Source organism: Natator depressus, chromosome 1 (genome assembly GCF_965152275.1).
Source record: "Natator depressus isolate rNatDep1 chromosome 1, rNatDep2.hap1, whole genome shotgun sequence".
NCBI lineage: Eukaryota > Metazoa > Chordata > Testudines > Cheloniidae > Natator > Natator depressus.
In genome coordinates this window covers 286,748,716-286,764,769 of record NC_134234.1, presented here as the reverse complement: position 1 = coordinate 286,764,769, position 16,054 = coordinate 286,748,716, and the positions used below count along the sequence as shown (strand labels likewise).

Here is a 16,054-nt window from a genome sequence, read left to right as displayed (position 1 = left end):
TTCAATTTCATTCCATAAGCAGAAATTTAAAACACAGCATCCTGTAGTTTTGACATTACCAATGAACTTTATACGTTATAATCATGTGGACATTGCACTCTATGCTTGTGCTGCAGCTTTGACTTCTTTGCTTCTATATTGTGTAGAATTATGGATAATCTGCACACTTTATAGTTCACAATATTGGCACTCTCTCCCTACTTTAATGGGGATTTAAAAGTGAGTGTCAAAGAAACGTCTCATTATTAAGACTTATTTTTCAAGTTTTTGTATAGTGACATACTAGTTACCAAAATAAGAGTACATTTTATGATGTATTAACTTTATTGCAGTTGTTTGCTTGAAGATCTGCAAGTTTCCAATAATTCCCAATGAGTATCATTAAGAAACAAGATTCCATTATAGTTCCTGATGGCTAGTATAACAGCAGTGTGTTCTGAAAAGACAACTTAATCATTCTAACCATGTTTTCAATAAATTCTGCATAAGTTATAGTCAGTGATCAGCATAATATAAAGTGCATACATTCCACTTAGTTAAGGACAAAATGTCATGGACTGAAAAATATTAATTCATACTGTCAATACAGCACCATGCAAAAAAGCTACCTTGGCCATTTTGGTGCACCACAGCTAAGTCATCCCCATGTGTACAGCCTAGAAAATTCTTTCTATATTTTTATTCAAATAAAATTTAGCTTTAGTTTTCTTTAGCTAAAAAAGCATTCACAAATATTAAAATAATGGTTCCTTTTTAAACAAACTCTGAGAATTGTGAATGAATGTACTCCTTGAAAGCTATATTTATTTTCTCCAGTCTAATGTATGGCCTTGCAATCTGTAACTCAGTATTTATTTTATCCTTTGGATCCCGGCTTTAGGCCTGCAAAAGCTTTGGAGTTCTTGAGGGAATGTGAGATTTCATTTAGAAAAGAGATGAAATGTGAGTCCCTCTCTGATTTCTTAGCCTCAAAAATAACTACAATGGTAAAATGAGGTTCAGGGCGTGTCAGAAAGTATGTGCTTTGGACTTTGTCATCATAGAAGTGAACAACCTTGTCCAAACTGTTGAGGTCAGAGGTTCTGTCAGTCATAATCATGATTACATTGGGCCAGTGCATTACAGGCCTGTCACTGGGCAGAGAGACCACAGCTGGGTATTGATCCACCCCCTTTGGGGCTTCCCTGTAAGAGTGGGGATGATGGTAGCCATGTCCCTGGAAGCTCTCTGACCCACGGTTGTCAAAGATAAGAGAAACATTAACAGCGTCATATTTCCTGATGAAGCTGGAAATTTTCCCAAAATAATCAGGGTTAGTTTTAGCAGTTAATGTTTTCATTTCGGATGCAGTTGTTTGTCGACTGAGGGCCTCATGAAAGTAAAAGCTAAACTTGGCAAGGAGAATGTTTTTGAGTTTCAGCAACCAGAGGAAAAGGTGTGGTGGTTGTACAGCCTTCTGAGACTGCCCTCCAAACAGATGTTTCTTGGTCTCCCGCTGTTTCTCAAAAATTTGTCCCCACGTCTGCAGCTTTGTGTGAGCGCTGTGCAAGTTCACTAGGGATGGGAGGAACTTCCACTCTGAGATCTGAGCCTGAGCCTTTAAAAGATGTGCAAGCACATCCACTTCCAGCTGGAAGCTGCTTTCAAGAGGACTGAGGATTGGATGGTGAAATCTAGAAAACAAAACATTTTTAAAAGTGTGATGGATGTTGCACATGACAACAAAAGTGTTATATGCACTAGTACACCAACTTGCAGGCAAAGCATCATTGAAAGTCAAACAAAGTGTTAGCAGAAGAATTCTATGCTGATTAATTTAAAAAGCATTACTTTTAACATTGTTTTTGCATAAATATTTTAAATTAAAAATGTAGCATCTCTTCATACCTGATAAAAGAAAGAATTTGATAATTCTTTCCACATAATTTCTTTTCATAATGCTTTCCACAGTATGCATCCGATGAAGCGAGCTGTAGCTCACAAAAGCTTATGCTCAAATAAATTGGTTAGTCTCTAAGGTGCCACAAGTACTCCTTTTCTTTTTGCAAATACATACTAACACGGCTGTTACTCTGAAACTTGCTGCCTTAATAACAGCCGTGCTAGTCTGTATTCGCAAAAAGAAAAGGAGTACTTGTGGCACCTTAGAGTGAGCTGTAGCTCATGAAAGCTTATGCTCAAATAAATTGGTTAGTCTCTAAGGTGCCACAAGTACTCCTTTTCTTTTTGCTAAGACAGCAAGTGATACTAGCAGAGTACACCACTGTATCTTCACTGATACAGTAATGTGATCTTGGTTTTGAATCAAGATGGAAATTGCATATAAGATCTAATATACTGTACCATATCATATAAAATGTGTTGTGCTGTCCCACAGAAATTGTTTTACTGGATCAGACCAGTGGCCTCACTGGTGTGATATTCTCTCTCTGATGGTAGCCAGTACCAGATACTTCAGAGGAAGTTGCAAGAAATTCCTAATTGGAAAAATTATTGAAAAAAACCACCCACATGGAAAGTTTTTTCCTAACCTCTCAAAATAAGTGGTTAGTTTATATCCTGAAGCATAAGTGTTTATATGCTTTCTAAAATAAAAAATAAATTTAGTTCTATCTAATGAAAGTGAGAGAGAACTCATTTCTCTCTCCCTGTTATAACAACAACAAAAGGGGGACATGGGTGTGTCCCCCTTGTTTGCTCCTGTTTGATACATAAAAGTCTGTTTGGTTTGGGTTCTTAATTTTTTTCTGACAGGATTAATTCAGAACTTGTCTATCCTGTTTTTCCTGAACAAGGTATAACATGCTGACTCCTTCAAGTAAGGGCTGAGAATGCTCCCAATTAGTTTTTATGGGCCACTAAGCAAAAACAGGACAGACAAGATGTAATATTCCCTATATTTTTAAGGGAAAAGAAATTAAAAGGTAGATTTAAGATGACCAGGCCTCATGTAAGTCATCTTAAAACAGCAAAAAAGCACATTTCCCCCCACCCCATTTTTTTGGCAGGTATCTCTAAGGGAAACAGGAACCAGTATAACTCATTTCTCTGGTGCATACGAACACTGACAGTCTCAGACAAAAACCTGAGAACGGAGTCTGACAGATTATAGAACAGTGTTAAAAGTAGCCATCAGCAGTTGGTTGTGCGGCATTAATACATCCTTTCTAGCTTTCTTTTTTTCTTTTTTTTTGGGGGGGGGGAAGGGGGGCAGGAAGAGAAGAGAGTTATTTTGAAAGAAATCTGGCAGATCACGTGATGAACATTGCCTCGAAGATAAATCAGACAATTTACCCAACATTAATGCTTTATATTAACACACATTTTGGCTTTCTACTGCAACAAAGATCCAGGGTTTACTGGCTATTTCAGATGGTGGGGAGCCACAGGTCTATTAGAACAGTTCTCTGAGAAAATGAGTGTGCTGATTAATAAGAATATTCTACCATGTACAGCATTATGTATTTATTTTCACTGATCTGCTGTCTGTTAGGACAATATTATTTTCGATGCTGTCTATTAAGTGAATTCATTCTTCTGAAACCCTATTTCTTCTAAATAGTCCCAAAATGTGCTATACTTAAACCATCAAGCGTTTGAACACACTTATTATAGCGATACTGACCTATGAAGGGTATTCATCATTAAAAGCAGCTAAAATATTCATGTAAATGCAGTTCTGCCAAGTCTTGTGGATTAACATTATGATGTGCAGCTCCCAACTCCCACTTTGCTTCATGCCTCATAGCGATCTTTTCATGTCTCACTACACAGCAGGATATGTTAAATGGTTTTAATCCAAAAATACACATCAACCTCGACTAAAAGCTTGAAAGTATGCTGACTGCAGAATAAATGAAATAGGTATATACCAAGAACATCTGCTTTAAGTAAGTCTCATAACACAGAAATGTCTTGAGGAAGCATAGCATTGCATAAAATGGACAGGATTTTTACAATATTCTAGTAGAACACTGACACTGTACCTCAAAATAACAGTGATAAATATGTGGGTACAAGGTATTATATAGGTTTTACACTAAGTATGGCTTGTGAGGTATCATGAAAAGTCTGTTGAACATTACTATCCTGTTCAATTGTACGTATTACCATTGTATGTGAAGTTAGCTATATGTTAGTTATTGCAATGTGTGTGTGTTTGGGAGATGCCCACAAGCTAGCTTTTCTATGGCAACAAAGGAGCAATAACACCCCCAAAACAGATTTACATCAGTACTAGCCAGCCATGTATTCATGGCCCATTAAGAAGAATCTACTCTCCGAGTGGACCCCTCCCGGAGACTCCTGAGAGAGCACAGACACAATGGGAGCTGTCTAATCCCTGTGACACAGCAATGATCTTTCCAGCACCAGGAAGAGAATACAGTAACTCCTCACTTAAAGTCATCCCGGTTAACATTGTTTTGTTATTAGGTTGCTGATCTATTACAGAACATACTCATTTAAAGTTGCACAATGTTCCGCTATAAGGTTGTTTGGCTTGCCCCATTCCACTCGCCCAGCATTCTAGACAGGGAGCAGGCAAGCCCCCGACCCCCGCTCCCCAGCTGGGATGCCAGGCAGGCAGAGAGGGACAAGCCCTTGCGCCCCGATCCCGCTCCATGACAAGAGCACCGGGTGCACAGAGAAGGGCAAGCCCCTGTGCCCTGACCCCGTTACGCCCCTGCCTCAACCAAGCTTCACAATCATCATTTGTGTGTACAGTATTAAATTGTTTAAAATTATTTAAAAAATAATGTCTTTTGTCTGGCAAAAATTCTTTCCCTGGAACCTAACCCCCCCAATTTACATTAATTCTTATAGGGAAATTGGATTCGCTTAACTTTGTTTCACTTAAAGTAGCATTTTTCAGGAACATAACTACAACGTTAAGCAAGGAGTTACTGTTTTAAAATGAGGGGCGATGACATCACCTCTCTCCTCCCCCACCTACTCTGAAGTCAACAAGAATGTTTGGAAGACTGAACTGGGGAGACAGGTCCCAGACTGAGCAGGGAAGTCAGCCTGTGTATTAAGAACCATGAACTGCTTACAACACCTACTTGTCCCATACAAGGTAATATTTAACTTTTTGCTTTGTAACTGTAAAAAAAATGTATGCTCCGAGACCGTGAACCCAGCCAGGCGGGATCTACTCTTGCCTAGCAAGAAGGCCTATCAAAACTAAACGGGCCATTGAGGGACATCACAATACAAAGATTTTGTTAATTGCCCCCTCGCAGCCACAAAGAGGCTATCCGCAAAAGAGCTCATCCCCTTAGCTTGAATTCTGGAAGAAGAAAATCAAAGCAGCTGATAAGATTTTTCATCTCTGTTTTGCTGTTTGGACTCTCACAGGGCTGGAGCTAAAAACAGAAGGAGGAATCCCAAGGGTCAACCTGGCTTAGCTCTAAAAGACATTCAGAGCTGACCGATTACTACAACTCTGTCACCTTTTGGAACCACAGACTAATTCATTTGTGTATATATGCTCGCCCACTTTAACCCCTTATTTCTTTTCTTAGTTAATAAATCCTTAAACAGTTTATGATAGAATTGGCTTCAAGCATGGTATTTGGAGTGAGATCTAAGGTACAAACTGACCTGGGATAAGTGACTGGTCTCTTGGGAATGGAAACAGTCTGAGTCTTTTCTGATCTTTGGTGTATAGCAACCAACTACCACTAAACCCAGCTTGCCTGGGTAGCAAGAGAGACTGGAATGCCCCAGGGGATTGTCTGAGACTCCATGGTAAGAATGTTATAGTGCTTCAGGAGTTCACACTTGTTACTGGGTTGGTGAAATCTAACTGCAGAACATACAACCAGTTTGGGGTCTTTGCCCTGCTTCTTGACAGTTTGCCCGGAGGTTGGCACTCAGTCATGAGCCATTCCAGACAGCATGATACCTTGCTCCATTTTTTATATCTATATGTATATTTAAATTTTCCAAGTAAATAAAATGAAGGAAGGAAAGACAGAGAGGTCAGAGGAGATGATCATAGTGGTCCTATCTGGCCTTAAAAATCTACAAATCAAGTTACTAATAATGGCCCAGATTTTGAGATGCAGATGAAGAACATTCACATACTCCCAGGAAGGGGACAAGGAGAAGAGATGGCACAAAGGTGGCTTTATTACACTCTCCCGATTCTGAGATTTCACACTGCTCTAATATATGATAGGGACTGATCAGGTGCAAACTGCTCTAGTCTACACTTGCTGGCAGTAGCCCGCAGAGACTGTTCTGGCAACTGAGGAACACCAGAGTTGAAGGAAGCCCTAGCTACACCCCCTTTTGGCATAGAAGTCACTATACTGGCTCTATGTCACTTTCGGATTCATCTGTCATAGAGGCAGCCATCTAATCCAGAGCAGGATCTGAACTATCATCTCTGGCAGCCATCTCAGATCTAAAGAACAGAAAGGATGAAAAAATACATTAAAAAGACTAGTGACAGTGACACGAAATCTATTTTAAAAAGTTTGAAGTTTCCAGGTATTACCCATAATCTCTTTGCCAATTTTGGTCATTTTACATTTCTTAGCATGTTTTGCTCTTCCACTGACTTGTGAAACAGGCTACACAAGTGCTGTCAAGCATACAGCATAAACCAAATGGAAACAGAAAGATCTTTTTCTCCAATCTTAGATAATGCTTTTCGCATTAAGAGAGAAAAGTTTCTGAAACATGCAATTTTTAAAGTGCATTGTCCCTTTAATGTTCTAAGCTTCTAGCAGTTCCAAAGTGATTCTGCCTATGTTTCTTACACTATGTTATTAGTGTCCTTTTTACTTAACTACTTCCACTGGTAGCCAACAAGAGCTGAGTCTGCAGAAATTACTTTGAAATGGTAAATTATTAAACTGGAGTGCCTAGATTTGGAATGTTTTAAAGCAGCACTGAAAATTATGTTGATTCTTCCTAAAGCATGTGTAGGTTTAAAATCTAGTTTAGCTTCCACACATAGGAACCCCTCAAATGTATTTCTGCTGAGAATGTGATTGTTAACTAAAAGAGAAAGTAAACTGAACATTTTTCGTTAGCTTTCAAAGACTGTCTACAACAGCTAACCATTTTAAAACAATTGTCATTGTTTTATTCTATATATTAAGTCATCCTCTTTTCAATTTTATCCCACAGTACATTTCAAAATCACTATTAGTGGAAAGGCATCTATATTTTAGATAACTAAGAAACAGCCTCTCTTTGAATGGACCTGTGTGTCAACTGTGATCAGGTTGGGAGCTCCTGCTATCGTTCATAAATTTGATCATCTACAGTTTGCAACTAGATGGCATAGAAACTCTGGCACTTGCTGTCCTGTTGGTCCAATAAATCTCAAGTTGATTTACTTCAGGGTATGGTGTAAAGTCTTTCCAGAGAGGCAACAATGGTATTCATAAAGAAATATATCCTGGAGTGAGATTTTAATTTACCTGTAGATAAACTACACATTATTTTAATCTCTACATATGCTTCTGGAGACTAGGTGATGGGCACATTATCCAGTGTGAAAACAAAACTGCTCAGATGCAACTATTTGTATTTTATTTCTACACTAATTCCATGTTCATCCTCATACACTTAAGTCCACTTTGAATTTAACATAAATTTTCCACATGGAACCCTGCTGCTGCAAAACTCCCTTCTCTGCCTATAATTAACACAACTCTTCCTATTTGCCGAGTGTGGGAAATGATTGAGAAGACAATTCTGTGACCATGATGAGCTAAACTATCTTAGTATTTTCTTGCAAGAAGGGTCATGTTTTGAGTACTGGAGAAATGCTGTGTTACTCATGTCACATTTGTTTAATGCATGAACTCAGGTGGAGGACTGTGCTGCTTAACAAAAGCATAGGACAGCAAAATTATTATACCTGCTGGAGAGGACTTGCTTAGGCCTCATCCTTATTTACAGTACTGCAGAGAACATCATGACACATCTGAGTATTTAATCCTAACAAACAGGAACTCACCTTGAGCTGTATTTCTTTAGGATGGATTCCAAAATGTTTACCAGTTCCTCAGAGTTAATGAACTTTTGGGTGCTGAGGGTGAACATTTTTTCATAGAAGTCAGCAATTTCCATCCGAGCCTGAACAAAAAAACAGAGCTGTTCAGACAGGTGAGAAAGCAGCTCTTCCAAGTGAGGAGCTGTTCCTCCTAGTGCATTGCGACCTGTCGCCACCACCTTCTTCAGCTCATTGTGCAGAGATGTGTAGATGGTTCGGATGGAGTCCTTTCGGCTGAAGAATGACTGACCACCTGTTCAGATAAATACGAATGTATTACCAAAACCCAGCGATGGCAAAGATAGACAACAATACTGGAAAATGGTGAACATCCATGCTTCCTTTCAGCTAGGTGCTCCTAAATGTCTACATTAAGACACTTCACTGCGGTATTTTTCCACTCACAGAATATCTCTCAGATAAGTACACTGGGAATATGCATTTGCATAGGCACTACACGTAATTTTGTTCAGTGACTGGCATAATTCATGCTTGTTGCAATTCATTTTTCAACAAGGGACTGGTATAAGACTTCCCTCTCTGCCTGCCTCCCTCCCACCCATCTCCAATTTTCAGGAAAGTCACAATATAAATACGTTAGGAAGGCTAGGTGAGAATTTATTAGTTGTGACCTGGAAACACTCCTTCCTCCGGAGACTACATGAGTCATGATGCCATTTTAATAATGTATGATACTATTAATAACACTAGACCTTTTAATGTGACAATGCTCTTTAAAACATGAAACATTTAAAATTTGTAAGACAGAACTTAAATGTGAACCATACAATTATGTGTTTACCAAAGGTTTTTCAACTCCCCAAACAACCCAACTGCAAATCAAAATCCCAGAGGAAAACAATACCCACATACTTCAGAGGACTGCATAGCAGGTTATTCCATAACAAGACAAAACGCAAACAAGTATAACATCTTAAATTATTGAGAACAAGGGGAATGTGGGCTTGTATTTTCTCAACAGCTGCTTGATACCACTTGAGATTTAAAAGAACCAACACAGAAAAAATGTAAAGATACTTCATTAGATGCCAGGAACGGACCGCATGAAGGCACCATTTCACTAGCTGTGATTAATAATCTACACTGAAGGCCACCTGTATTATTAAACATATGCATGGATCTGCTGCAGAGGTGTCATTGCTTCATAACTCCATCCTGCAACAAAGGGCAGCTACCAGCATGAACGGAGCAGAAAGAAAATGTGCTATGTAGGAATGACAGGATGCTAGGGCCCAAGAGATATCTTGGGGTGAAACAGAGCAAAAAGACTGTTGTCCTACTAAGCTGTGTATCAATCACAAGCCTCCCCTGTTGTACTGTTGGATGTCATCATATGCCCACACCAACTACCTTCCCACGATATTTAACCTGTTTCGTAGTAAACTAAAATGTTTTAAAAGGGACCTGCTAAAAGAAAAAATTGCTGTGCCTGTGCTCTTTTTGCTTCTTTATGAGGTAACAAAGGGAGCCTGAAAATTTTGTTAAGCCTTTACTGTTTGATTTTTACATTATAAATTTAGTTCTTATCTACTCTCATCCATTCTATCGTGACTGGACAACTAGTGGAATTAAATGTAGAGTTGAAAGGGGAAGGGATTTTTAGTCCCTTTAGATTCCATGACTTCAGCCAGCCCCCGCTGGGAGCTGCAGGGTCCCCCACCGCCCCAGGGGGACCTCTGGAGCTCAGCAGAGGGGGACCCTGGAGCTCCCAGCCCACCCGCGGCTGCCCAGGCTCCTCACTTTATCATGGATATTTTTTAGTAAACGTCAGGGACAGGTCACAGGCATTGCCCGTGACCTGTCCCTGAGGTTTACGAAAAATATCCGTGACAAAATCTTAGCCTTACTAATAATCTGTATTTTGGATGCCAAGCACACTCCATTATAAAAGATTCTTGTGACCCTTTCTGGAAAAAAAAAAAAAAAAATCTTAATTTAATTGTTTGCAGCAGGACTGAAATTTGGCAGGCAGCAAGTCCTGAGGCTCGAGAAGCACCTTTTCATTGTCCCATGAAATTCCATTCAGGGTTAGCAGAGAGAGAAACTTTTTAAAATTGTCATTTCCCTTCTGTTGCCAAATTCTTGCTGACAGTTCAAGCAATGTACCACAGCAACAAGGTGAACATGAACGTGCTAAATCTGGGCCCAGGTTGCAATCAAGGCAGAAGTAGAGAATAGACAACTGTAGAATAAATCCTGTGAAAAATATAGTATGTGGTTTTGTAATTAAAGCCTGTCAAAGTACAAGGGGGCCAAAATAAGGTTGCATAAGCAACCTAAACTCTCTCATTTCCAAACTTCAGAGGACTTGATTTTACAATCTAAGAAACATCCTTCCAACATAATAATGTATTACATGCAAAAAACTAAGTAGCAAAAAAAGCGCAGGTTTTTTAAGAAAACAACAACCAAAAACAAAGAAAAAAAACCAGCCTTTGCCGGCCGCTTTTAAGATGCTGCATTACGTTATGAGGACAGACTCCACCACAGGTCATGTAACATTATGTACAGTGACACTGCAAACCTCTCTCTCCTCTTTCACAGGCAGGATTCCAACCATAAATCTGTAGAAAACCTTACTCACTGACTATTTGCATTATTTCCACTTACATCTGCAGCTTGCAATCATGTCAGTTCACTGAACCAGGCAAAAACACCAGAAACTCAGCAGGCTCAACACAGAAGGCAAAAGATTCAACATTCACAGAGCACTTATGCCCCCATGTTGCAGGTGAATCTACTGCGGCTAAAACAATGCCCGGGCAGAACCTCACTGACTTCAATGGAAAAGGAGTACTTGTGGCACCTTAGAGACTAACAAATTTATTTGAGTATAAGCTTTCGTGAGCTATAGCTCACTTCATCTCTATGCAGGGGTCCACTCCTAGGGGACAGATTGGAACAAAGGTGCTGATCCTGCAATCTAATTCATTCTGGGAACAGAAGTCGGGAATTTTAAGTTCACAGTGCGCAAGCCTTAAAATGGAATTCCCTTCATTTTTCAGGCTGAAAGAAATGCTAACATGTTAAGGAAAATCCATGTAACACAAATAATATGTATTTTAAAAACACTGCTTCAAAGACGAGATTTTATGCTGATATTGAAACAGTTTGACTCAGGACCTCAAGTTTTCAAATACTTTGCAACTGCAAACTTGACAGAGACTTTTTCAAACTCCCGTCTCTGCTGGCCCCCAAAGTCCACAACAAGCCATTTGAACAAATGATACCTGATTATCCAAAGTCAATTTAGCCTGGTGTCTGATGTCAGCAGGTATGACATATTAGCCTGAGTAGTAACAAGTTATCTTGCTTACATTTGAAATTACAAACCTATGTAACCAAGTTGTGGCACAGGATATGACTGATCAGTTTCTGGACGAAAAAGAATTGTTTTTTTAAAATGCCTCTCATGCACCAACAGTGTTAAAGAGAGTGCCCATGTGCACGTTCAGCCACAAAGCCTAGAACTTTAAAATCTGTTTTATTGTAAAGAAGAATATCAGCAAGGCCAATAGAGTTATCATTATCCCGTTCTTTTTTAGAGAAACGGACCAGGCTACTTTGGTGGCTGTTGAAGATGGATATCCATCAACTTGAGTTTAAAATATTCGCAGAGCTGGTGTTATGTTTTTAAACACTCCACATTTTAGTGAAAGACGTGATAGTTGTGTGAAACCCCAAGGACTGAGCTTACGATTTTTGCACTATTTTAGAACAGCATCATACAGCACTTTCCCCTGGATATGGACAGTGGACAGAATCAGACGACTACATACATCATCACCAAACCAGAATTTGCAGCAAGTTGCACAAAGTTGTATATTTACTTCAGAACTGCAGCAGTCCATACCCATGGTTTTCATATTAAAATCTTTAACCCAATCATGTTCCTATTATCTCAACCCCCGTATCTCAAATACAGTATTTTAGGAAAAGAATTCCAAAACCAGATTGTGCCTCAAAACTACTTAGGACATTTGTAATTGCAAAAAGTTCTTTTCACATCAAATCCATCTCAGGTGATCAAAAGTTGCAGGAATCCAAGTGAAAAGCCACCACTGACAACAGCACTAATTTGCATTCTTGTCAGCAGTCTCAAGCAGAGAACTGAATGGGCATGAAATTTTAACTATCTTCTTAAGCCTAAAAGTGGTTTCCCCATTTCATGGTAGGGGCATAATAATGGCAGAGCATGGAGAAACTTTCACTGTTATTCATGAAATATTTGTTTGTGAATAAATAAGACTGACGACTCTGGGTCCGTCAATTCTGTACTTTCTAAAAGCATTAAATTCACTTTTTAAGTAACAGCTTTACAGGAGGATAGAAATTTTTCTTCCTGAAGCTTACATTCCTATTATAAGAGAGAGCGTTTAAAGTCTCTACTTAAATATAAACTGAACTGAAATGTTTCAGGTGCCCTAGAGAGTTATAGGACAGATCCTTGGCCCTCAATATGCCCTGTGTGCCACTTCTAGACGTAAAAGGGAAATCAGCTGCCTTCAACAGGCCATCTGGAATGCCCCTACATAAGAGGAAATCCCAGCTGGCATAAAATCAGCATAACCAAGCAGAGGGCAGAAGGGGTTACGGCTAGAGCTTCTTATGTTCCTGCCATCCCCATCTGTGTAACAGCTTTTAGGGGGGGGCTGTTAGCAGCCTGTGTAAATTAAAGAGCAGCCTCGGGGCTGCTAACTTTAGCCTCTTGGGCAGGAGTAATCATTTATTTTTTGTCAAGGTCCAAATTTCTTGGTCAGGGTATAGTCAAGGTCCAGACTCCAGAGGAGGAGAAAAAATAATGATATGTAAATAAAGATTTTGGGGTCTGTTCAAAAGCATCTGGCGGTCCAGATTTGACCCACAGTCTGCCTATTGACTACCCCTGCACTAGGACCATGAGTGCAAAGATGACATGAACCCTCTGTCCCACCCCTTTTAGGCACTACACTGAGAAGTTTGGCCAGACCCATGGCCACAGTACCTAACTGTGGGGATTCTTGCACTTTTTGCCCAGTCTCAAAAGCCACACATTGTTAAGTTGCCAGATGAATAACTGCTGTGCCTTATACTATCAACTCACATGTTTTGCATCTACCTTCATACTATCATATACCCAAGGGTGGTCCTACAGGTATAACAGGTACCATCCAGCATTGGTTTTTTTGTTTTGTTTTTAATATATGTATATAAAGCAGGGGGGGGGAGGGAGAAGATTAAATCAGGGGTTCTCAAACTTCATTGCACCGCGACCCCCTTCTGACAATAAAAATTACTACACAACCCCAATAGGGAGGACCGAAGCCTAAGCCCACACAAGCCCCACTGACCCGGGCTGGGAGGCAAAGCTGAAGCCCAAGGGCTTCAGCCCCAGGTTGGGGGGGCCTGTAGCCTGAGTCCCAACATGCAGGGCTGAAACCCTAAGGCTTTGGCCTTGGGTGGTGGGGCATTGGCTTTAGCCCTGGCTCTGTGCCCCAGGAAGTCCAAGCCAGCCTTGTTGACCGCATTAAAATGGGGTCACAACCCACTTTGGGATCCTGACCCTGAATTTGAGAACTGCTGAATTAGATAATCAAATATTGTGTGTATGAATATAAATGCTTGTAAACTATAACTCTGGAGGCCAAAATCCTAGTATTTGTATAGAACACACTGAATGTGGTCAGAGGTAGTGCAAACTTTCCCCAGTGCACTGCTAGCATGCTCAACTCAGACATTAAGGGGCAACATCTAGCAGGTTACAGAACTGTTCAGTCTGAACAACCAGTCAATCCTTGGCCTTGCTGCTGAGACTACACAGGAGGATGTAAATCAGGGGTTCTCAAACTGGGGGTCGGGACCCCTGAGGGGGTCATGACCCCTGAGGGGGTCATGAGGTTATTACATGGGGGGGTCATGAGCTATCAGCCTCCACCCCAAACCCTGCCTCCAGAATTTGTAATGGTGTTAGATACATAAAAAAGTATTTTTAATTTATCAGAGGCTTGCTATGTGAAAGGGGTCACCAGTACGAAAGTTTGAGACCCACTGATGTAAGGGATGGCTGTAATTAGGACAGTCAGCTAGAAAGCAGCCTGAGACCACCACACTCATTTCACTCAGGCTCCTGAAACGTGAGGTACCTAGATTTGAGCAGTGACATAGCAGGGAAGGCGTCAGCACCCTGCAGGGCTTGATCCCATCAGCCCCAGGACCGCCTTCCGAGGCCAGCCAGGGCGCCGAGCCCCACCTCTCTGCGAGCAGTACACGGCGCCGGGGATGCTGCTGTCAGTGACCACAAGCGGCAGCAGCGAACCTTTGCCTCCTCGGGCACCAGGTCCGGCGGCCGGACGTTGAACGCCGGCCCCGGCTCCCATTCAGCAGCGGCACCGCCCCTCTGCACTGTCCCCCACCAGTACGGCTGGCCGCCCCTGGGGCCCGGCCCCCTCCCTGGGCAGGCCCCCCCCAAGCCCGGCCCCCCAGGGGCGCTGCCAGGCGGGGCCCCCCCAAGCGGCAGGAGGCGGCCGCCAGAGCGGGGCGCCCGGCGGCCCCCGAGGGCCGCGCGGCCCGAGCCCGGCGGGTACCTAGCTTCTGGCCCAGGAAGGTCATGCTGTGATAGGCCTTCTCGGCGGCGGCCAGGTGCGCCAGCCCGGCCAGCAGGGAGAGCCAGCTGGCTCCCGCGCTCTTGTTGGCCTCCCGCTCCTTCTCCACATTGTCCTTGGCCTTGTCGTACGAGAAGATGCCCAGGTGGGAGAAGAAGGTCTCCAGCACGGCCTGCTCCAGCGGCACCGGGGCGCCCAGCGGGATCGACTCGCCCATGCCGCGCCGCCGGCCGCTTCCAGCTTCCCGCCGGGCACGCGACGAGCCAGGCCACCCCGCACCCGCCCCTTCGCCCGGCACGTGAGCGGGATGGGGCGGGGCGGCGCCGCGCTGACTCCGCCCCTCGTCGGGCATGTGACATGGGGGGGAGGGGAAGTCGTGATTGCCGAGGCGCGTGCTCCAGGAGAGACGGGTGACGTCGGCGGGTAGAAAGCACCTGCACTGCGGTGGGGTTTGGCCGCCGTTGTCTCGGGCGCTGAGCGTGGCGAAGGGCGGCTGAGCTCGCGGCCCCGCGTTCTCACGGCTCCTCTGCGGCAAGGGAGGGCAGCCTGAGCCTGGTCCCTCGGGTTCTGCGGGGATTGCTCAGGCTCTCGCCGCCTCAGGGACCCTGGCCCCTTCCCTCTGTGCTGCCTCAGGGTGGACAGAGCGTTTCCTCCTGGGGGAATTGTGCGGAAATTAACCACGTGTGCGCAGAATTTCCTTTCCCCCACAGAAATGGGCTGCAGTGATGGTGGCTTCTGCTAGAGGCCGCTGGACCTTGTAGAGCCCAGCTGGCAAATAGAAGGCTGGGGCGGCCCGGAAGCAGGGGAGGGAACTGGAGGGTTCCCAGCAGTTGCATTTCTCAGTACCCCCTGAAGGAAGGAGGAGGTGGCATTCAGGAAACTCCTTAAAAAGAAAAGGAGGACTTGGGGCACCTTAGAGACTAACAAGGTGTCCCAAGTCCTGCTTTTCTTTTTGCGGATACAGACTAACACGGCTGCTACTCTGAAACCTGTCATCATGCAGGAAACTCCTTGCAAGCCCGCGACCCAGCATCAGGCTGTTTCTCCCTCTGGATTCCTGGGCTTTAGGAGGGAGAGGGTGTACCTGACGGAGGTGGGGGGTGTGTGTGTGTGAATTTCTGGGGTTGGGGTGGGGAGGGGGGCAGGAGGCAGAGAAACAGGAGCTGGGCTGTCATAGGGGTTTCTTTGTCTCTACTCCTGGAGGAAATTTTGTGTGTGTCTGTATTGTTACAAATACCTTTGCTGACAGTATTTTGAAATAAATTACCAAAAATAATTGAAACTGGTATGATTATATAGTGTTGTTTTGACAAATAACATTTGCAGAATTTTAAAATATTGTGCACATAATATTTTATTTTTTGGTTTAGAATTCCCCCAGGAGGAAGCATTGCATAGAAAGGGAGCTGGGTTGTACTGGGGTGTAAGGCCAGAA

General features: G+C 42.8%; 1 protein-coding gene across 1 annotated transcript; it reads right to left on the bottom strand.

The window, feature by feature from the left end:
• Window positions 1-233: 233 nt before the first annotated feature.
• Window positions 234-14,902, bottom strand: KICS2 (KICSTOR subunit 2). Its single transcript, XM_074951751.1, has 3 exons — window positions 14,602-14,902; window positions 7,982-8,270; window positions 234-1,673 (listed from the first exon to the last, which is right to left on the bottom strand). Exons 1-3 carry the CDS (start codon window positions 14,834-14,836, stop codon window positions 857-859), a joined length of 1,341 nt encoding a protein of 446 aa, XP_074807852.1. The 5' UTR covers window positions 14,837-14,902; the 3' UTR covers window positions 234-856.
• Between the last annotated feature and the right edge of the window lie 1,152 nt (window positions 14,903-16,054).